Source organism: Pholcus phalangioides, unplaced genomic scaffold (assembly GCF_987345545.1).
Source record: "Pholcus phalangioides strain wild (caught in Gottingen) unplaced genomic scaffold, Ppha-v1.0 ptg000004l_1, whole genome shotgun sequence".
Taxonomy (NCBI): domain Eukaryota; kingdom Metazoa; phylum Arthropoda; class Arachnida; order Araneae; family Pholcidae; genus Pholcus; species Pholcus phalangioides.
Window position 1 is genome coordinate 10,418,053 of NW_028301597.1, and position 23,184 is coordinate 10,441,236.

The 23,184-nt window shown below is 36.3% G+C and overlaps 1 protein-coding gene across 6 annotated transcripts in view; it reads right to left on the reverse strand.

Moving 5' to 3' along the window:
- The window catches only part of LOC149086525 (nucleolar MIF4G domain-containing protein 1), a 321,899-nt gene extending 300,770 nt beyond the window's left edge, over window positions 1–21,129 (reverse strand). For 4 of the 6 annotated variants that reach the window (XM_089255996.1, XM_089255993.1, XM_089255994.1 and 1 more), the window contains exon 1: window positions 20,903–21,106. Coding sequence is in view for 3 of the 6 variants with exons in the window: in XM_089255993.1 (XP_089112119.1) it covers window positions 20,903–20,944 (42 nt within the window). In the remaining 3 variants the exon portion in view is untranslated. Of the gene's footprint in view, window positions 1–20,902 lie in introns of all 6 variants that reach the window. The other 2 variants (XM_089255992.1, XM_089255991.1) reach the window with 2 other exon arrangements.
- Window positions 21,130–23,184: the final 2,055 nt, after the last annotated feature.

The window sequence follows — 23,184 nt, forward strand, 5'->3', positions numbered from 1 at the left end:
TTATATTCTTGAAAGATGCGATTTCTAAGAAAAGTACAACCAATAAATTGTGATTATGATAACTCTCTATGAACATATGTTTGAAATAAAATGTTTTTGTATGACAAATCATATGTGTAAGTTGTTATTTAATTCATGTTTCTATTAATCAATTTCAATCAATCATTCATCTTCTAATCAACTCAAATGAAATATATTGTCAAAATGAAAGTTATCAGGTGAAATTATTTGTTGGAAGCTAAATATGAAACAGATAAATTGATGAAAGATCTTTAATATAGACGTATATATATTTTAAATATTGAAGTATTCACTTCCATTAACAGGTAAGTGATCATTCATAGAAAATCGTGTTCTGATATTTTTTAATACTGAGGAGAAACCTATAGTTTAAAATATAGAACTACAATACGCAGCAAGGCAGTTAATTCTTTTAATTATAAATTATCAATAATTTAATATTTTAGTTGCTCCGAAAATAATTTGCAATTCATTGTTTCAATGAATTTAAAAGGAATAAAAATGGATAATAAAAAATCATTTTTAACAAATTGGTCTTAAAAAAAAGTGGCACTCAATAGTAATAGTATTCAGCTGGGGCCTCAAGTAGGGCCCCCGAGGTGAATAGGGGGGACCAAAAATCTACAATTATTTTGCGTAATAACCCTTTCAAGAAGAGCCCCCCCCAAAAAAAAAAGGGAAAGTCTGCCCCGGAAAGGCACACTACGACCATAGGCTCAACTAGTGTGGGTAACCTTAATTTAAAATTTTGCATTTTGTTGTAAGAATTTTCTTTTTTTCAAACTTTGATTTCATCAGTATGCGACCCGCTGGGGTCCCAGATACTCGCTTTTTCAAGTATCCAAAAGTGGGATCCATGAGCTCGGACAAGAAAAATACAGAATCTTATTCTAAAAAAAGTCGCAAGATGAAAAATGCAATGTCTCATATACGTTTACAAAATAATTAAACTAGCTGGCGATGTTAGAGTAAAAAAAATTGCAAAGCACGGGTGATGAAAATGTGTGGCGAGTCGCTCGGAAAAAAAAGTTTGTTTACAATCAGTTGTAAAAATTAAATCGCTGCCACCACCCACTGCGGAAAAACGATTGTTAAATAATTAGTAGTAGTTGTAAGCTTCAAACGGCATCCCGATTGGTTAGCGATCTGTTACTCTCGAAACCAAAAATTTTCTCTCCCTCTAACTACTGTTTCACGTCACGTGACCTTAAGGACTGGTAGTTCATAGTACCTCTTAACTACTAGTAGTTGAAGCGGTCCTTAGCTGCAGTCCTCCGACAGGTAGTTCATTAGGACTAGTAGTTACTAAGGACTACAGAGATAGTTCACCCCCTGGGTAAAAGCCCACAACAGCCAGTGGGGAAACGAGCTTGCGGATGCGGCGGCCAAAGAAGCGACCAATACTGGAGTCTTTTACAACGAACTCTTATATCCAGCTTCTCACGCAAAATCACTCCTCTGGAGGGACATGATAGCAAATTGGCAATTGCATTGGGATATGCTGGAGGCGTCAGGAAGATCAACTCATGAAGTTATGAAGAAAGTAGATACTAGGAGCAGGGGCTGGTCACGACAGCTCACCTTATTTGTCACCAGTCATGGGCCTTTCCCGGCAACCTTACATCGCTTTAAAGTGATTGCCAGCGATAAATGCTCTTGTCTTGAGCCTGGCACGCCCCTGCACTACGCCACATGCTGTCCAGAAACGACACCCTATCACTTCTGTTCGCCGACCGCCCATCTACACAGACCATGGATGCTTGGCATACTACGTCAAGAGGAATCAAGAGAAAAGATAAGAAAAATAGTGAAATTCCTTGAGGAACATCCCGAGAAGATAAGGGATCCGTCTCCTCCAGCTCCTGCAACTCCGGTACCAGCGCCGTTAAGGAGATCGCCGCGTCTTCACCCTGACAGTGCGCTGGTGGCACTGTTTGCGAGCAAGGAGCAGGATGAATCCCAAACCTAATTAATGACGTCTCAGAGAAATTAGACTGACTGTATTGAACTGCCGGAGTGCAATGAGGTGCTCTGCCCTTCTTGTCATTTGATACAATCCTTGATCAATCAAATTTCTGATTGCGCCTTTTGCGATACGATTTTTATACAACTTTCCATGATTATTTATTATCCGTGCCCGTTGCACTTTACTTTAACTTGATTAATTTGATTCTTCGATTTACATAATTTTTGATTTCTTTGCACTATATGTAATCTTTGACGTATCAATAAATTTTGGTTTTACCAGAGATGCCCTGTTTCCCCCCCCTCCAGGGGGGGGGGGCGAAGTGCTTACGTTGCTTCTTGCGACAGAGCCTGGGTGTCTCGCGGTTTCTCCCTCCTTTTTGTGCCTTCTTATTTACGGCAACTGATCTACGAAACAGATTTGCTTTCCCCACCGAGTTTTTAGCACTTTGACTACAGCGCGGCGTCGAAAAGATACGCTTGTCGTCGTCCCCTCTCCAATGGAACTGAAATTTTTTTTTCTTTAGTAGCGAATTGTGATGCGAATAAAACACGTCAAAAAGGGAGGGAAAGCAGTGATATTTTGCGGTTTCTCGGAATTTTCGTAGTGAGATTTTGGCTGTAAACAAAAGGGAGGGAAGAGATAAAATAGGAATAGTAGGAGAGAATTGCGGGAAAAAAAGGACGATTGCGGCGAAAGTAGAAAAATAGGAGGACATTTCTAAAAAATAGGAAAAGTAGGAGAAATAGGTGCGCTGCGAGGTCTGGACTTGGAAGTCTGGGGGGCAAGGTCATTATTGCTGGGGGGCACGATGATGATGTCAATTCATATATACATTAGATCAGTCGACAGCACCTTTGATGATGGGGTATCTCCGCCCATGAGTGAAATATAAATGAGTTTTCATTGCTTGAAACATTTTGAACAAAATAATTTTTGGTGTAATCGCCTCCAATGACAACTTTTAGTTCAAAAATATTCTCAGAATATTCTCCTAATCATGAATGAGAGGTTTTAAAAGTTTGGTTATAAAGATTTTTAGAAACATTTAGATTAAAACCTTAAAAAATTATTTTAAAATTAGATACATTTTCAGAAATAAGTTCACAACAAAAGAAATTAAACCAAAGTTGATTGATAAAGGAAGTTGTTCTTATATAATTACCTTCATTCTAAGATAAAAACTGTTGTTTTCTTCAATGCACATACACTTAAATTCTATGGTCAGGTGGGGTAAAGTGGTCATACTGAACTTAAAATGGCATTACTTCAGAATTTCAATTGATATTGCTACCAAATTTCTGTTTCAACTTTCACTTGCAAGTAGCAAAGTTTTTTACTTAAAATTTTGTGCCAAGTAACATTTTAGTGGCAATAAACAGTTTTTTTATTGTCCAAGCTCGGGTTCCATTCTTTGAGTGCATGAATATTTTAACACTCTAACAATATATGCACTCTAACATTTTAGTTGCTCAAACTTTTTACAGATTGGCTGTGCAGGGCACTCCAGTAGTGCCTCAAGAACATTTCATTTACTGGTAAGTTATCATTATATTTCATATTTTATAGTAATTTAAACGTGGGGTAAAGTGGTCATAGCATTAGGCTTAACTAACACTTGGTTGTTAGGAGCTATTTGGTCTAACATGTAATTGAACTTTTAAGAATTTTTTTTAATCGATAGTTTTTTTTTACTTAATTTACTTTTTACTTATTACAGTTCATTTTTTTTTCTTTTCCAGAGCAAACGTGCACTTGGAAAGTAGGTGTTTGAACCTATATGTGAAAAGAATATACAACAGTACTCTGACATCCTTCCATGGGCGGAGATGTGGGGGGGGGGGGTGCCTCCCAGCAATAATGATCGTGTCCCCCCAGACTTCCAAGTCTATCTCTGCCTATGCATCCTTCCATTAATATTGCTAACTGTTGGTAAGAGCATTAGAGTATCATGTGAGCTGCAAGAAAACACGAGCTGAAGATTCCATATCTCTCTTAAAGAAGATGGATCATTAACAAGTCCAGAAAAAAGGATTGTCCAAAAAAATCATGGTTGACATGCAAAGGAAACTGAGCAAGTGATTTCAAGCCTTCAATACGGGGGTCTAGGTCAATTCGTCGTGCTACAAACTCGTCGCAGGCTCATTTCGTTGCGGTACAAGTTTGTCGCAGGTTCATTTTGTCACGGTACAAATTTGTCGCAGGCTCATTCAGTCATGGTACAAATTTGTCGCAGGCTCATTTCATCACAATACAAAGTTGTAGCGAAGCCATTTCGCCTTCTGAGTACGGGCTTGAGTCCCTTATATACGGAATGATTGGCGATTTTCAGCCCCCTCCTTCCTCAATGTTTCCTTTATGTTGGCACCTTTGACTGGCCAAGGATGCCGGAAGCCCCAAAGCCGAATGTGCCGAAATGTGTGACGTACGTCGCAGAACAACCAGTGCTGTTGCAGAACAATCTGGAAGAATTTTAAGAATAGTGTAGAAAAACGCTATTATGTATATGCGAATTTTTATCGCAGAACATTTTCAGTCAGCTTAGGGCTCGTTGCAGAACATCGCAAAACATTCTGCTTTGGGGGCCGGAAGTGTTTGGAACTTCTTGATCTTGAAGTAGAAAATTTTGAATCTGAATCATTTCTCTGGGTGTTCATACCCATTCCATAAAGTACCCTGGGCACCCACAGCATCCCTGTCTCTGACACCACTGCAAATGTCAATCAGTTTTGGATTTTTTTTTTCAACACTCTAAAGTAACAACTCTCAAGTAAAAAGAATGAAATCAGACTTTTAATTAGCCCATTGTATGTAACTTCATGTACATGACACTCATACGGCTCTAGTCAACGATTAGTAAAAATTTCTTACAATACAAGTGAATTAACATTAACAGACAATATAAGATTATATTCAGAAATATATTTTCTGGGTGGGGAGATGCGGGCTTTATCCCTAGATGGCAAGTTCAAGTGAAAGGGTGTAACCAAAACTGAGTAATTGGTGATCAAGAATATGAATTATAAAGGAAGAAGGGAGGCAAGGTTTGAATAGCCCACAGGTAGGAAAACTATAAATCTGCCTCTGATTATAGCCTACACTTATTAGGATGATTTTGATTTTAAAAACAATTCGTATCGTACATATAAACCCTCCACAATATCTAAACTTTATTTTCAGTTTGAGTAACATTTTATTTAAACACTTATTTAACGTGAATATTGCAATAAAAAGCCATATTATGATTAACCAGGGTTGGTAAAAAAACCGGTTTTTTTGAAAAAAAGTTTTTTTGTTTTAAATAGTATTAACATTAAAAACAATGAAATTTCTGAAAAATCATTCAAACTTCCAATAATTAACTAAAATAAAATGTTTATTAATGTAATTAACACTATTCCCATGCTAATTAATCAATAAATATTTATTACATTTTAACAAAAACCAACTTTTGCAATTTAATTATTTTTGCTTAACTCAATGGATTACTGTGTGTTTGAAAATTCTTTTAATGTTATTATTAATCATATAATATATAAAGGTTTTTCTCCAGTTACTTTCAGTATACTTAATTACGAAGCTATTTTGCAAAAAGTAATAAAAATTAAGTGAATATAATGCATTTAATGATGCATAAATAATGCAGATTAATTAACGATGATTTACGATATACAGGGTGATTATAACTAAGGTTCTGATTTCAAAACACTGTAAAAAAAGAATGATTGTCAGAATGACTTGAAAATTGACATGAATATTCCTGAAAAAATTCAATTTAATTTGATAAAGGGGAAAAAATAAGTAAAAATGTAAAATTAATGACATCATCCAACATGTGGGAAATTTGCTCGCAGAATGGAAACGATAGCCAGTCAAGGCAAAATTATAACTTAATTATAGCATTGCACAAGTCCATAATTCACGGAAACATCACAAAAAAAATGAAGTAATTGAACAAATAACTACAACTTACTCAAAAAATTTTAAATATGTTGTCCACCGCGTGTTCTGGCTATGAGGTTGAAAGCACAAAAATTCTTGTTCAACAGCAGAATCGGAATATGCCATGGTCATTATGTGGATGTGCTTGCAATTCAGCTTTATTAAACCAAATGCGCCCCCTTTCCCCCGTTCATATTCCTGAGGAATGAGGAACTTCTAACATATAGGGAATGTGCTGGAGATTACAATTCATCAAAGTTTGCAATCTGACCACTGTTTATAACATTTTGAGGTACCCCCACAGCCAGTAGTTGCAAGGGTTAAGGTGTATCCTGTCAAAATGGGTCTTCAGCAGCTGCTTTGCTGGTATTGCAATGTGTATCTTGATAGAAGTTCTATCCACACACTGATGCTGTGGAAGTGCCGAAATGATGTGGTTGCACAAAATAGATTATACTGCTGGCCAAGTACAGCATCATCTACTTGCACATTTTGCACTTTTTCCTTTTGCGAAAGAAACGTCCATTGCTTCAGGAGTATCCATGCAAATTTTCAGGTCATTCCGATCAGTACTTATTGTATAGTTTTGGAATCAAAACTTAAATTATAATCACCCTGTATATAGCTGATTATTTTTTATAAATCTGTTACTACTATACAGTAGAACCTTGATTAACTGGGCTTAACAGTGTGTGTGTGAAAGTATAAAAAAACAACTATTGAATATTAAGATGTGCAGTATACAGTAGGAGACAGTATGTGTATACAGTAGGAGATGTGCTACTTCTTATGGGAATGAAAATGTATGTGAGGTAATGTAACAACTAGTACACTAGTCTTTGTCCTTTAAGGACAGCTGGTGTCGTTATTGGATTATAGGACCACCTGCCCCTAGCATGATAGTGTCACTACTGTAGCTGCTTTGTGAAGGGAAAAAGAAACCCTGCGAGATATGTAATACACCACTACATTTAGATGTGTGATGCAATCCTTATTCATGAATTTGCTAAAGATAGAACATCAGAATGTAGCCAAAGGTTAGAAAATGTTGTAAGAATGAGAAGTTTTGGCTTTTGTATATAACTTTAAATAACTAAGATACTTCATATGAAAAATATATATATATTCTGGCCACTTTTATGAGACTTTTTGAAAAAAACCACTTATAAAATCTTATGTCATTTAAAGATATATCGTCAGAATGTACCCCAAGGATATAAAATGAGGTAAAAATGAAACATTTGGCTAATAATGAACAAATATGATATTTTTCAGGGAAAAAAATGATATTTAGGCCACTTTTATCTGATTTTTTGAAAAAAACCAAAGTGGTTTTTTTAAAAAAACCAGTTGGTTAAAACCAAGGTTTAAACCAAACAACCCTGTGATTAACAGAATAACAAGTGATGCTATTTTAAATTATCATAAATTTTTTCTTTTCTTTTACGATATGTAGAAGATTTCAATTTATTGCAATTTAAATTGAATTCAAACAACTTAATTTAAAAAGTACTATTTAATTTTTTGTCATCCCTATAATCTGTATCTCTGTTTTATGATACAACAAAAAACTCAAATAAAGAAAATTAATAATAGGCTAACTCATTCAATTGCATTAAAAGTTTTTATAATTTCGGAACATAAATTATGGGGGAAAAACTGTTAAACACACACGCAAACCAATGTCATTTCCACGTTCGGTTTTGCAATATTCCATGTTTTTGCCAACAGAAATATAGACCAGGAAATAATAATATACCCAGAAATGTAGACCAAGCACACCAACCTTGTACCAAAAGCTTAGATGCTAATGAAAACTATATGAAAATATTCAAACAAGCCAGCCAAAGATATGTGACTGACCATAAACATAAGATTAATGGTTATATTATATCTATGCGACTGACCCATAGTCATCTTTCTTATTGGTGATTATATGGTCTTTGTGGGTGCTCATCCTATGGGCAACATGAAAGCTTCATCGAATCGTCATTCATAAGCACTGTACATTTCTACCCTTGATCTGCACCCAACTCCCTTCACTGCGAGAAAAAGAAATTCTGACAAGCAGAAAGTGCGGCTTATACAATGAAAATTAAACATTAATTTGATTATTAATTAATTAAATATTTCAAGTACTTATGGAGATACTGTTATGGTAAATGTTGGCGACTCTCGGAGAGGGGGGGGAGAGAAACTCTGAAGCCCATGGGGCAGATAGAAATTTACCGTTAAAGATAGGCTTACTATTATTTGGGGAATATCATACAAACCAAAAATCAATTATTTAACATTACAAATTTTTATAATCAAATTTTCAAATCTAGTTAAATTTTTACATGCAGGTAAATTTTTAAATGTAATTGATATTGTAATTTTAATTTCGATGACCTTTCCGCATTGACAAAAAATAATTATTTGAATTTAACTGCGTGTACACTTTAGTTAATTTTTTTTTATTTCATGTATAAGAGAAAAACCTACATCCAAGCTCGTATGGAACATGTACAGTGAATAATCGACGGTTCAACGAATTGATTCTGTGCAGTAATATAGAAATTGACGTCACGACAAATTTACATGGCGGCGAACTTGTTCAGCTGCGACAAATTTATACCGCGACGAATTGGAGCTGCGACAAACTTGTACCACGACGAATTGGCACAGCGACAAACTTGTACCGCGATGCATTGAGGCGAGATGAGTTGAGCGCAACAAATTGGCCGGCTACGCTTCAATACGGATGTGAAAAACTCCCCTTCCCCTTTTTGTAGATGGTCATGAATTGTGAAAGTTCAACAAGTAAAGTCAAGATACAGAATCAACTTCATGAATGGCTGACTTGAACTTACAAGTTGAAATGTCAAGATTAGCTAATATTAGTATTGTATCTGGTGAAAGACTTGAAACGAGCCATATACTGACTACCTTGCCCTTGTTAATCTCAGCTGTAAACAAAAGGATAAGACAGAACTTAAAGGCAAAATGAAAACATGTTCAGGATGGCACAGGAGAAACCTTAAGAAAATAGTTGAACTTTGACTGCCACAAAATAGAAACATGCGAAAATTCCATAAAACTCCCATAGCCAAAGAAAAAATTTCCTGAAGATCTGAGGCAAATCAACTTTTCAAACTTTATGAAAGATGTCAGAAGAATGTGAGTGGGGTGCTGGTTTATTATGAAGAGAACAAAAACCAATGATGCAAATTATCAGACAAGTGATTAATAAGGGTTTATTATCTGTTGAATACTTTGAAAAAGCCTAAATAATGAATTTTTATACCTTTCCAGAAAATGAGGACATAAATGAAATAAGGGATCAGTTGTATTTGAAGATCTTAATAAAGTCAAGTTTTAACCATAGAGTACATTAAAAGTTGGAAATTTAAAAGTTGTAGCCTCGTAGGGTTGAAACTACTATATTTTTATTTTCAAGAGACTGAAAATTGACATCTGGGGGGGGGGGGGGGGAAACACAGGCTTACGACAACATATACACCGCGTGGGCGACATCACAACAACTTCTCTCGAACACGACCGCGAATCTCGGGCGCGCCACCTATATTCGGGAATACGGTCGGCCTTGACCGTCACAGACTCCCCCTCTGGTTTCATGAAACCGTCTCGGTATGAAACCAGGAAGAGTCTTCAAACATAAACAATACAGTGCATATAAACAATCAAAAATATTTGACGAACACATTTCAATAATGGATGGCAAAAAAAACATCACACATATTTTCAAAAATAATATATATATATTGATCCAGTTTATCAATTCTCCTGATGATGCCAACCACTAGTGTTGGGGAAACGTTGAGAACAAACTCAAACGGACGACGGTCTTCGAACCTGAAAAAACAATTTTTATCAAATGATGGCCGCGAAAACCTTATAGACTATTTACAATATATATATAGTTCATTCTTCACGAGAACGATGACTCGTAGGTAGATCAATCAACAACTTTTTCGGAGGGCGGCCTCGTCAACGCATAGGCATCCCCGGTGTCTGTGCAATGTTCTTGCAAGGTCGAAATGCTGATGTATGATTCACTCCAAGTGATACCTGAGGTGAAGATGTACTGGCCACATCATGTCTGCATGGAGATCTCTGGGACACCGCAGAATGTTGGCGCCTCGGCGATGAGCGTCTACAGTTTTCGTCTTCTTCTTTCGTCTTGTGGGACTCTACGTGCTCCTGGAAGTCGGATTCGTAATCGAAGGTCATCTCACAGTATTGACAAACGATCACCTGGACGCGAATCGGCTGTCTCGATTCTGGCAATCACGCTGTCGTTTCCTCGGTGTACGCTTCGTTCATGTGAGTGATGACGTGCTTTATCATCTGCAATTTCCGACTGAATGTGGACTGGCAGATTCCGCAAGCGACTGGCAGACACGACCTTGCAGCTGCTTGAAGTTGGTGACTTTGTGGATATGGAATGGTTTCTTGAGTGTTGCTCGTCAACGTGCCTCTGAAACTGACTCTTCTGGGTGAAAACGAACTGACGTGACATCTGAATGGGTTTCTGGCATCCAGCGGAGGATTCACTGCGACCCTTTGTTTCTTTGCATCGTCTTTTGCGGGCATAGCCGTCGTTTCTATCATGGCCTCAGCCTTTTTGCGTCCCCTTTCTCTCTGGCTTCGGATGCTCACGAGTCGAGGCGGGACAGGCTTGTGACCCCTCTTGGTTTTCGCTGGATACATTCGGTACTGAGACACAGGTGTTGGTGAACTATTACCAGTGTTGATATGGTGTTGAACGAATGGAGTAGGCTCTCCCCCTGGTTTGAAGACATCCTGATGTTCGCTTAGCGGGACGCTAAGTTGACGCTTTTGCTCGGGAGTCAAATCTCTTCCCTCGTCAGCACGCAGTCGGTATGAATGCATAAGGTCCACTGATTCTGATACTGCACAATCAGCCGCTGGAAGCGTTGGGAATGAGAATTGGTGATGGGGAGTGTCACTGAAAAACCAACATTTCCTCTTCAGATCCACAGCGATGCCTGCTACCGTCAAGAAGTCCAATCCCAGCAACGATCGGTTACCCTTTGCTTCTGGTAGCACCACAAAGGTAGTATTGACAGTTCGATTTCCAACGCGTATAGGTACTTTGTCTTCATAGACCTTGCTGATAGACCGGGTACCATCAGCCAGACATATGGTCGTGGTGGCACTGTTCATTAGTATATTTTTACTTAGGAAAAGCTTGTATAAGAGTTCCCCTGCAACCTAGTGTGTCGCACCTGTGTTGATACATATGAGACCACGATCTTGACATACTTGAATTTCCATCAGCGGTAACGATACCTAAGCGTCTGTGGGTTGAGAGCTGTACAAAATAGCGTTGTTTGGTGATTTCACAGCTGTCGCAGTCGATGGAGAGCAATTTGGACATTTTGCTTTGATGAACCCTGGCATACGACATCCTTAGCAAGTGATAGACGATCTGTCATGAAAGGTACGGATTTTTGGGGTTGCACAGTTTTACGAACTTGTTCCGGTTTATTCGAAAAATTGTTTCGGTTGAAAACACTTCTGATATTGTCATAGGCATCCAGTTTATCGGCAAGAACAGTGGGTAAGATTACTTCTGTCCACTCATCCATTAGATGCTCTTTGCATTCAGGAGGGACTTTCTTTTTCATCTGGTCGGTAATGATCAAGTCCTTTAACCCATGGAAAGTTGTGATGTTCGATTCAGTTAACCAGTTCTCGAAGAACGACCTGAGCTTGAAATAGTAATCACACTAAGTACTGTCTTTCGATTTCTTGTGAGTAGCAAACAGTTGACAGAATTTTTCAGCAGATAATCGGAAACGTTTCAGGAGGACCCCTTTTACATGTTGATAATCAGATGCTTTATCTTCAGGTTCCTGTGCGATGAGCGATGTTGCACTACTCGGCAGGACTGTGATGAGGTGAGATACCCAAAATTCTTCAGGGACCTTCATCAATTTGAGTTGCCATTCAGCGAGAGATAGAAACAAGGATATGTCATCCTTTTGAACGTCGAAACTCGGGAGCAATTTATGAAATTCAAATATAAGTTCTGGTGACGTTGACACAGAGCTGGCACCGTTATAAGCGACTTCGGGTTTAAGTTTGAGTTTTTCAAGTTCGAATTGCATTTCCAACTTTCGGATTTCGATTTCCTTTTCCGCTTGAAGCGTGGCTTGTTCCCGTTCATCTTGGCATTTAGAGTCAGAAATTCTCTCATCGATGACAGTTAGCAGGAATTCTTTCATAAAGTCCTCATCATAATCGTCGTGGTTGATTATTGCAGATTTTATCTGAATGACTCATGTCGATTGACACTGCTACTCCCAATGCTTGAGCTAGAACGATGAGGTCTTGCTTCTTTCCTTTTGCTAAATAAGCCATGTCACACTAGAGTCATTCCATTTCAAATCACCCGGCAAAATGCCAAAATGACACCCATAGTCTCAGATTTCAGTGATTTTTTTTTTATTTGTTGCATTTACCATCCTTATTAACCGTGTGAAATATTATTTGCATATCTCTAAAACTTTTTGAGAAAAAAAATGTTGAAATTTATCAAAAACTGATGCAGATGGCTTTTCCGAGGCTCAATTTTTAAGCGGCATTGTTTGAGAAAATAAATCATAACTTTTTCAATTTTCAGTATATTCAAGTGAAATTTTCACTAAAGTGTTCACAAAAACATACAAAATATGAATAAAAAGAAACATTTGAAATTTACATGCAAAATATTATGTAAACTTTGTTTTTGTGGAATTTTTCGTTTGAAAAAAATACAATTTTTCAAACGTATTTTTAGACCAGGGGCACAGCAGTTACCAAAACAACTTTTATTTTAAATTTCTCCTAAATATATGAAGTTAAATACTGTGGAAAAAAATAATGGGTTTTTGACTGTTAATATGTTTATTCTGGCTCGCAACACAAAATTCATCGAAATAAGACTGGATCGTTCCGATTTCAAATCATTTAACTAGATACTGAAGTGCAACCCATCGTCCCAGATTCCAATCATTATTTTTTGTTTATTGCTTCTACCATGCTTGTTGACCATGCAAAGTTTCATGTACACATCTTGAAAACGTTTTGAGAAAAAAAATGTTTTCTAACCTCATGAATGACGTTTCTTAGGCTAACCCCATTCAAGCAATATTATTTGTGAAAATATATCATAACTTTGCAGATTTTCAATACATTCAAATGAAATTTCCACTAAAATGCTCACAAAAAAAAGTAGATTATGACTAGGAAAGAAAATTTAAACCTTTGCATTAAAAAATTAGATTGCAAAAAAAATTGTTGAAATTTAATTTGATTCTTTTTATAATAAAAACGCAATGGCTCACCTTTGCTTTTTCATTTACAAAAGCTCTCCTGCTTTTCGCACAGCATATTCAGTGACATTGAACTCTTCAGATTTTTTTCCTTGTTCCCCTTTCTTAAAGCAGGGACCAGAGTTAAAATTTGCAGTTTTCCCCTTGTTGTGATGTTTAAATGGAGTCTTATTTCTAATTAACTTTATCAAAATAATCATATTTGCTTTCTGTTTAATACCTTCATTAAGTGTGCTTTGAGATTCATTTTCTGGTAATTCTTCAAAAACTTTACACACATTTGATTTTAAAGTGTTGCAAGCAGATTCAACTTTTCTTTTGGCATTGTTTGACTTGCACTGTGGAGCTACCCTATGAAGTTTAATTGTCTGTAGAGATGAATTTATTTCTTCAAGTGCTTCTTGTTTAATAATTGACATTTTTCCAAGTTACTTCTCTACATTACTATCACTGTTCATCTCTTCACAGTATTCAGTTTCTTCACCTAATTTATTGTTGTTTATATTCACTGTCCCTACAGGCATGGCATATTTTTTGCCCTGGAATTGATTTTGTACAACCATTTATTTCATTTATACATGAAAAATACAAGTTTACTATCCTTAAACCTTTTGTTATTTTTTTCTTATGACATTTTAAAGGATTAAAGCATACTTTCGGATATATTTCATAAACTTTGAGAAAAAAGCTCTATGATGCTTAAACACACAGTAGATAAATGTTCAGAACTTGCTCCACTCTTCAATATTGATGTCCAATAGGTCCAATGATGTAATGGGTAACAGATTTTACACTTTTGCATAACACTTTTTATGATCAGTCAGATCCAGTTTCTTTTCCAACAAATTTCAAGTGTCTTTTCTGGCATTTTACTTTGAATTCCAAAATGATGATATAAAATATTTAGCTCAAATGGGAATTGTGTTATCATAAGAAAAATTTGCTAACTCTGGAGTAGGCTACTTTATGGAGCACATTCTGTCTTCAGCAAGATCATAATTGAGAGGCATCATTTGATTGGGGGTGGGGGGGGGGGGAAGCAGTTTAGTTCTAACACTTTTGTTTTAGTTTTCCCAATGAAGCATGAAGCAGCAGCAGTGACTTTATCATCACCTGCTGGGATGATAAAGTCTTATAATTAAATAAGACACCAGCTGCCCTCTAAAGGACAAAGACCAGTGTGCCATAGTTTATATCTTCACAGAAGCTGTTATTATTTTTTACAATCATCATCACAGCAAGAAACATCACATCTAATATATCACCACCAGGCATTATATACATTAGGTTTTCAATTCTACTCTCTGCCTCAGCTTCAACAATTAGGTTGTAGCTGATAATTATTTCATTCTTTGTGATTTAATGCCTCATATTCTGGCTTTTTATCAGCAATTTTAAATTATTTCTTGGGAAAAATATATAGAGGCTCGTGTTAAATATTATAATGTAGATTTTTTTTCACACAAGTATAACCATTTCATATTTATCATATACATTAAATATATGTTTATTAAAATATATACTGTAAAAATCAAAGTAATTAAAAAAAAATTTAACACTGTTGTGGTAAAATAACTTTATAATTAAGCATGTTAAAAAACTTCAAAAATTAATCTATATATATGATTAACATTATCTGGATTTATCAAATACAAAATAATTCTTTATGCAAAAATATATCAGATTGCAAAAGTTTGTCTTTGTCGCATCATAAGAAATATTTATACATCAACTAAAAGTGAAATTAATTATTTGGAATTTGAACACTTCTAAGAATCTGAACATGAATGTTTAATTAAAAAAATTATTTCATTCACTGAAAACCTTTTTTTTTTCACCAACTCCCATTTGGCACATTACATTAACATTTCTAATTATTTCATGAATTCTTTTAATCCTAGAATTTTAAGAATTTTAAAATTTATTAATTGTTTTGAATTATTGCATTAACTACTCATGAAACTTAATTTAGTGAATACTGTAATAAATGTATAAGCGTACATGAAAAATAAAATTTCTTTTTACTAAGCATGAATCATTATATTAAGTCAAAATGTACAAATATAATTAATGTAGTCATATAAGTACAATTGTGTTTTGTTACTCAAATGTATTAACTGTCAAAGTAATGTTTACTTTTCTACAGTCTTCTTAATATACTAATAGGATTCAATTTAAAAAAAAATTGAAAATTCATGCTGTGCATCCAAAAAAAAGTGTTTAAAAAATTGTGTTAAAAAAAAATTAATAAAAAAATTAATTAAAAAAATTAAATTTAAATGACTTTTTTTCCCCTAAGGTTTAGATTTTTTCTATTCATAATCTGCATTTTTTTGTGAGCATTTTAGTGGAAATTTAATTTGAATGTATTGAAAATCTGCAAAGTTATGATATATTTTCACAAATAATATTGCTTGAATGGGGTTAGCCTAAGAGACGTCATTCGTGAGGTTAGAAAACATTTTTTTTCTCAAAAAGTTTTTAAGATATGTACATGAAACTTTGCATGGTCAACAAGCATGGTAGAAGCAATAAACAAAAAATAATGATTGGAATACGGGATGATGGGTTGCATTTCAGTATCTAGTTGAATGATTTGAAATCGGAACGTTCCAGTCTTATTTCGATGAATTTTGTGTTGCGAGCCAGAATAAACATATTAACGGTCAAAAAACCATTATTTTTTTTCTCCAGTATTGTACTTCATATATTTAGGAGAAGTTTAAAATAAAAGTTGTTTTGGTAACTGCTGTGCCTCTGGTCTAAAAATACGTTTGAAAAATTGTATTTTTTCTAACGAAAAATTCCACAAAAACAAAGTTTACATAATTTTTTTGCATGTAAATTTCAAATGTAAGTGTATGAATTATTTTTATTCATATTCTGTATGTTTTTGTGAACACTTTAGTGAAAATTTCACTTGAATATACTGAAAATTGAAAAAGTTATGATTTATTTTCTCAAACAATGCCGCTTAAAAATTGAGCCTCGGAAAAGTCATCTGCAGCAGTTTTTGATAAATTTCAACATTTTTTTTCTCAAAAAGTTTTAGAGATATGCAAATAATATTTCACACGGTTAATAAGGATGGTAAATGCAACGAATAAAAAAAAAATCATTGAAATCTGAGACTATGGGTGTCATGGCTGGGTGATTTGACATGGAATGACCCACTATATATAAACGAATGTTTCAATAACAATTAAAAAAATCTACTTTTGAGAGGTGCGGAACGACATAAAAAAAAAAAACGAACATTAAACATTTTCACACTCGACGAACACATTCGTGAATTTTGTTTCAGGTTGAAAACAAACATCGGACGAACATTTTCACACTCGACGAACACTTCCGCGATTTTCGAAACAGCCGATGCGATGAATTCTTTTCAGGTTGAAAATGAACACAGATGAACATTCGAAACAACTGATGCCACGAGTTCTTTTCAGATTGAAAACGAACATTTGCGACGAAAGTTTCACTTACCAATTCGTAGGTACGTTCAGGCTGAACGCTGACGATTTCCCTCGAGTTGAAAAAAAAAAAAGTAATATTTCACGGTGGGCGTCAAATTGTAGCCTCGTAGGGTTGAAACTACTATATTTTTATTTTCAAGGGACTGAAAATTTACATCTGGGGGGGGGGGGAAATCCGGCTTACAACAACAACATATATACTGCGTGGGCGACATCACAACAACTTCATTCGAACCACTCTCGAACACAACTGCCACGAGAGCGAATCTCGGGCGAGCCACCTATATCCGTGAATACGGTCGGCCTTGACCGTCACAAAGTAGAAAATTGTTTGATAAATGTGTTAAATAAAATTTCAATACCCACTGATTATTTTCTTAAAATTTCATTATTATTTGGTATGACCATTTTACCCCATGCACTACTCACTTTACCCCCCCCCCCCATGGGGTAAAGTGGTCACAAAAGTGAGGTCTAAAAAGTTGTTGAAAAAAACTGTTACACTCAAAAAAAAATTTTGAAAAATGTGCTAAGAATGTAATGTAAAATATCAGCCAAAAAATACTATTTTTGAAAAATTCATATGGTTATACCTCTTCAAAGACGAAAACACCTCTTTTTATGACCATTTTACCCCACCTGACCCTATATCACTCGCATTTCTTTAAAAGTTGTGCAATTCAGCCCTGTTGGTTTAATTTTCTTACTCTTTCAAACTTTAATATTGTTGTCTACAAACTGCACTATTCCTATCTTCTTGACGGGGACAGAGAATATTCTCTCAAAGGACTATTATAAATAACTAGAGAAAATACATATTCTTATCAAAAATAATTATTCTCAAGCTATTTATCGAGATTATTTATTATAATACATGTTATTACATATACTCTCTGGAAAGATTTTGGTAACTGAAGAATATTCTCATCAAGGAGAATATTCTCTAAAAGGACTTATTAATAACTTCAGAATAGTAATTATTTTCTATAAGAATATTTCGCAGTAATTTATGAATAGTCCTTCCAGACAATATTCTCAAGGATATTATACGTAACTATATTATAAATAACAGGAGAATATTCTCATCAAGAACTTATAAGAATATTTTTAAGTTATTTATAACAGTAGTCCTACCAGAGAATATTCTCCGAAAGATTATTCTCGAGAATTTTACATCTCTAATTAGGATCTGGCAAAAATTCATAGAATTAAGAAATTATTTATAGAATTGAAAACAGATAAATCCAGTCTTTTGCTTACAAATTTTTTTATAACAAATCTAGGTGATGCATATTATATTTGTATAGATGGTAGAAAGAAGGAAAACACTTTTGGGGAGGTTTTTTCTATTTTCTCTTCTTGGAACCAGGAAAAAACGCATCCCAAAGAACTTGTGAACCAAATTTTTATACGTCGTTTTCTGAAATTCCAGGTATTTGACCAAGAACATCTACTAATGCACCTTCTGAAGAAACTAGGCACTCCACTATTGTGGAGAGACTACTGCACCTATGAAGTAATGGCTGGGTTTCAAGTTAATATCATAAGCAGAAATCTGATCCTTATAACAAATTTTCTTTTGTTAAAACATCATTTTTCAGATTTGATTCGTATAAGCCGTGGATTCCTGTAATTTTTATAAGAGGTGGCTACTGTATCACCAAAGGGAAAAGTCGCCAAGACCGTCATAATGCTTCTCTGGGTTGCCGTATTTTTTAACACTTTTCTGGTTTCGTTGGGTGATACTAGATGGCACTGGCTTCACTAAACAGGAATTTTCTTTTGTTCACCGCGTTTTTTCAAAAATTCTAAACAGCCGTTGTTCCATTTCCAGCGCGTCTCTTTCTTTGATTATTATTCCTCCCTTCCGTAGCTTACATCATTTGGATTATTATCTACTGCTCAGGTTTTATCACACCGTTTCATTATTTCATTGTATTTATTAGTTATTCATCCATTGCCATGCCTTCCGTTTTATCGGTTTATTATTTGAAATGAACTTACAGAATTTTTCATGCCCGGATCCGTGTATTAAAAAAAGGGTCCGGGTTTTAGTTTTAATGCATAGAATATTTATTTATTCAACATGCCCGGATCCGTTTATTAAAAAAAAAAGGCCTGGGTTTTAGTTTTAATGCATAGAATAATTATTTATTCAACATGTCCGGATCCGTTTATTTAAAAAAAAGGGTCCGGGTTTTAGTTTTAATACATAGAATATTTATGCCCGGAATTCCTTATGCCCCGATCTTTTTATTATTAAAAAAATGGGTCAGGTATAATTTTTTTTAACTGATACTTTTTTCTATTTTTATGCTTGGTGGTTTCTATTATGTTTTGCAAACAGTTTTTTTTTTTTTCGGCGTCCGTTGTGTCTGACAGCCTTGGCAACTCTTCGTCGGGCCATCAGACATGTGGCGCCAAATAATCGCCAAGTGGAGGACCATACAACAGCTGCAGAGTTGCCAAATTGGTGGTTTTCCCGCCAAATCGGGCTGGTTTGAAAACTTTTCAGCGGGAAATTGTTGGCTTTGGGGGGTGGCGGTTTTTCCAAAATTGTATTCATGGCGAATTTCTCCCTATTTTTCTTTATTTTTCTCTGCTGGCGAGCAAAGAAGTTTTTTTTTTTTTCACTTCAGTCCCCACCTCATGTTGCGTTTTCTTCCTGACAAGGCAGAAGGGGGGGGGGCATCTCACCCAACTATGGAAAGCCAGAACTTTCAACCACAATGCCTTTGCCACCCAATAATTGAAGGGACCGTAAAACAAAAACTTAGGAAACTGTCGTAAGCTCTAGATCAGTGGTTTTCAACCTTTATGATATTGCGGCCAATCGGTTATAATATATCCAATGTAGTATAAGGGAAGTAGTATATCCAACACTATAAGGGAAATGGGAGACCTCAGTGATGTCACGAGCTTCGCGCAGAGGCCTTCTGCTATAGAAGGTGTTGCCCTGGTCCGACGGTTGGGAAACACAGTATCTAGACCACAGAAGCCTGTGAAAAAAGCCGTAGTCTCCACAAACGTGAAGCTGGCAGGGGTCAAACCCGAGAACCAGTTCTGTCTTAATGCATGGGCCGGGGGCCTCAAGAGAAGAGGGACCCCAGAAGAGTTCTTAAATTTTTTGTTTGCTAGACCGTGAAAAATCTGGTCTGGAACCCATACCTAATTTTTAAAATCATTGTGCCAAATTTCGTAGGCACCTATGCACAATTTGAGACAGTGCCGTCTTGACGCATGGGCCAACCCGGGCATGTCACGGTGGCCTTCAATGAAGAGCGGCGGGGAGAGATAAAAAATAAGATATAGTTAAGATTTGCCAGATTAAGCATGTGTATAGTTAAGATTTGCCAGATTAAGCATGTGTATAGTTAAGATTTGCCAGATTAAGCATGTGTATAGTTACGATTTGCCAGATTAAGCATGTGAATTGGTAAGTAGGCATTTGTGGTCTGGATAGAAGGCTGAGCAGAATCAATTTGCTGGGGGGGCCATGATGCTTTTAAGACGGCCTCGACTCCTGGCCATCTCTGGGCCGTTTTTCCAGGAGAGAGAACTTGTAGCCCTGACTTTCGCAAATATTCAAAATCAATTCATTCGGTAAAAAAAAACATTTTTTACGAAAAAGTGGAAGGGGGGGGGGAGAAATTAGTGACTATAACAAGAAAAAAGAGCTATAAGCCACACCTTTGCAGGCTAGAATATCGTGAAACTGTAGCTCGCTTGTTGCTTCATAGATGGCAGCACAAGTTCAAATATTTTGGGCTACTTTTGAAGACGACTTCGGCTGGAAATTTTTTAAGGACCTGGCAACTCTGGACAGCTGTTCCGAAAATCTGGGACCCCCCTAGAACAGCGGTTCTCAACCGGTGCTCCGCGGAGCCTTAGGGCTCCTTGTACACTCCTCAGGGGCTCTGCGGCCGCTCAAGGAAAATAAAAAAAAAAAACAGTAAAATTTAAAAAAATAATTTTAAATATTTCTAAATAATAAAAATAAATCAGTAACTTTGACGAATAATTTAAAAAGTTGGACTACGGGGCTCCGCGAGTCAAAAAAGGTTGAGAACCGCTGCCCTAGAAAGTAGTACTGGTGGACCAACGGTTGAAAACACTAGGATAAAGGATTCAATCGCAGTAGCCCACATACTCACCAAATTGTCGTACATGTTGGTACTTTTAGATGCAGAGTTCATTTTCCATAAACATTGACGGAGTACTACTATCAAGGCGCCTCAACAAATCTTACATTAATAGATTACTACTCCCCACGTGCACATCAGTCAACATTATACAGATATCTGCTCTTCTTCTTCTTATACAGGGCTTCTTTATGCCCCTACGCGCGATCTGCTCATGAGCCGTCTAGAAGAGCGGCTCTTTTCAAAGAGAGAGTGAGCGACGGTTCTTGAAAAAAGAATCGCGGCTCTTAAGTTCCCTACACACGTCAGTTATACTTGCGCAGAGTGAGTGTGTATAGGGGCCAGAGGCGTCGGAAGTATTTCCAATCCGTGGGTGCTCACATAGGTATACGAAAGGAAGGGGGGCTATATTTAAAAAATATATATATATATATATATTGAATTTTTTTTATTTTTGTTATATTTCTATAGAAATAATGTAGCACAGTGGTTCTCAACCAGTGCTCCGCGGAGCCCTTGGGGGGGGGGGCTAGGGCTCCAGGGCAATAAAATAAATCTGTGAATCTGATAAATAAATAAAAGGAGGCTTGTGTTCGAGGCTCGCCATGGAAATAATATACTAAAAATAGCTCTGTGAGACAAAAGGTTGAAAACCACAGCTGCATTGGCGTACGCAAAGGGGGATCCCCCCCCCCCCCTCCAAGCGATATTATAGTTTCAATTTGCAGGAAAAAACGTAAACCCTCCCGAGAAGAAAAAAAATTGAAAACCCCTCTCTCGAGAAAATTTTGCGTTCGCCTATGCACGGCTGTATATTACGGGCAGGGTAAGCCAAGAGACAAAGTTTTCATCTATGCGAAACGTTCGTTCAGCGTCCGAAAATTCGCAAATGGGTTTCCAGCTATGTATAATTGATCATTTTCTGCACACGAGGGATAATTAGACCGGGACATACAATTCATTCCCGATTCCGGACGGTAGATTTTTTTTTATACTCACCGAGAGGCTGGTGCGCTAGCCCCTCGGTGTGGAACTCCCTGCGGTAGCAAACGTTTTTTGTGGTCGTGTCGCCGTTTCTGTTGTTCCCCAGTGTCAGGAAAGTTTCTGACAAGAACGAATCTGGTATAGAACACGCGATACCTCTAAACATGCTTTGGTATTTTTTAGGTAAGTATCTTATCAACCTCGGCTGCCGCACCTAATGTATCAAAATTTATCAAAAATTAGTTTTCACCGAGAATCGTCAATCCAATATAGTTCGAGTTTCACAGTCGAAATTTTTTTCCCCTTAAAATGTGAAAGAGGTCTGGGAGACTTCCATGTGAGAAATGACCGATTGACATTCGGTCATTTTCTCACATTTTGGGGGGGGGCGGACCCACAAGTCCCCCGCTACGCCCTTGTAATCAAGTAAATTGCACGTTATTACGAATCAGTTCTGAGCATCTAGCAAGCGCTTTCCAACAAATATTTTTTGCATGTTACAAGCGAAAAGGCTAACTACATGTATGATACATTCTCTTTTACCCTGAGGCAAAGGACTTGCCCAGACACAAACGGGAAAATAAAAGAGGATGTGTGCTCCTTCTTTCTCTACAAAAATACTCTTCCTAGGTGCTTGACAGTGCAAATAATTACTGGACACGTTGTATAGATAAAACAAGCCGACAGAGCAAGACGTGAGGGGTGAAAAAAAAAAATTTTGTTAGTTTTTTTAAGAAAGCAATCAGTAATAAAAGGTTTATTACTACTTATTTCCGTACTCAAGCAGCCACAGCACCTCCGGGTTCCAATACCCCCGCTAAAACATATGGTGTCTCCATCCCGTTAGGCAAAAACCTGGAATCTTTGACAAAAGTGAGAGAGAGTCTTGTGTTTCCTCCTTTATCGGCACCTAAAGGATATATCAATTTGTTTTGAAACCAGAGGCTCCAGCAAGATTCAAAACGCATTATGAGGGAAATAGGCAGTTTTTATTTTCAATTTTTTTTTTATATGTTTGATATTTGCGAAAAAAATGATAAATCTGTGTATGAGATTTTTATTTCTCAAATAAATTCTGTGGGTGCTCCGACGCCACTGGTTCTGTAGAATATTCGTCAGATTACGTTGGTATCCTCACTCTGCACCCAATAATCGTCTGAAATGATCCAGCGTATTGGTTGTTTTTTTAGTAAGTAACGTGCGCGTGATAAAAAAATTAGCTTCTTGGCAAACCATGTTCCTAAAATTTTGAGACCTTTTTCGGCAAACTTAATTCGTTCCCGGTTAACTTTGATAGTGGAACTCTTTTT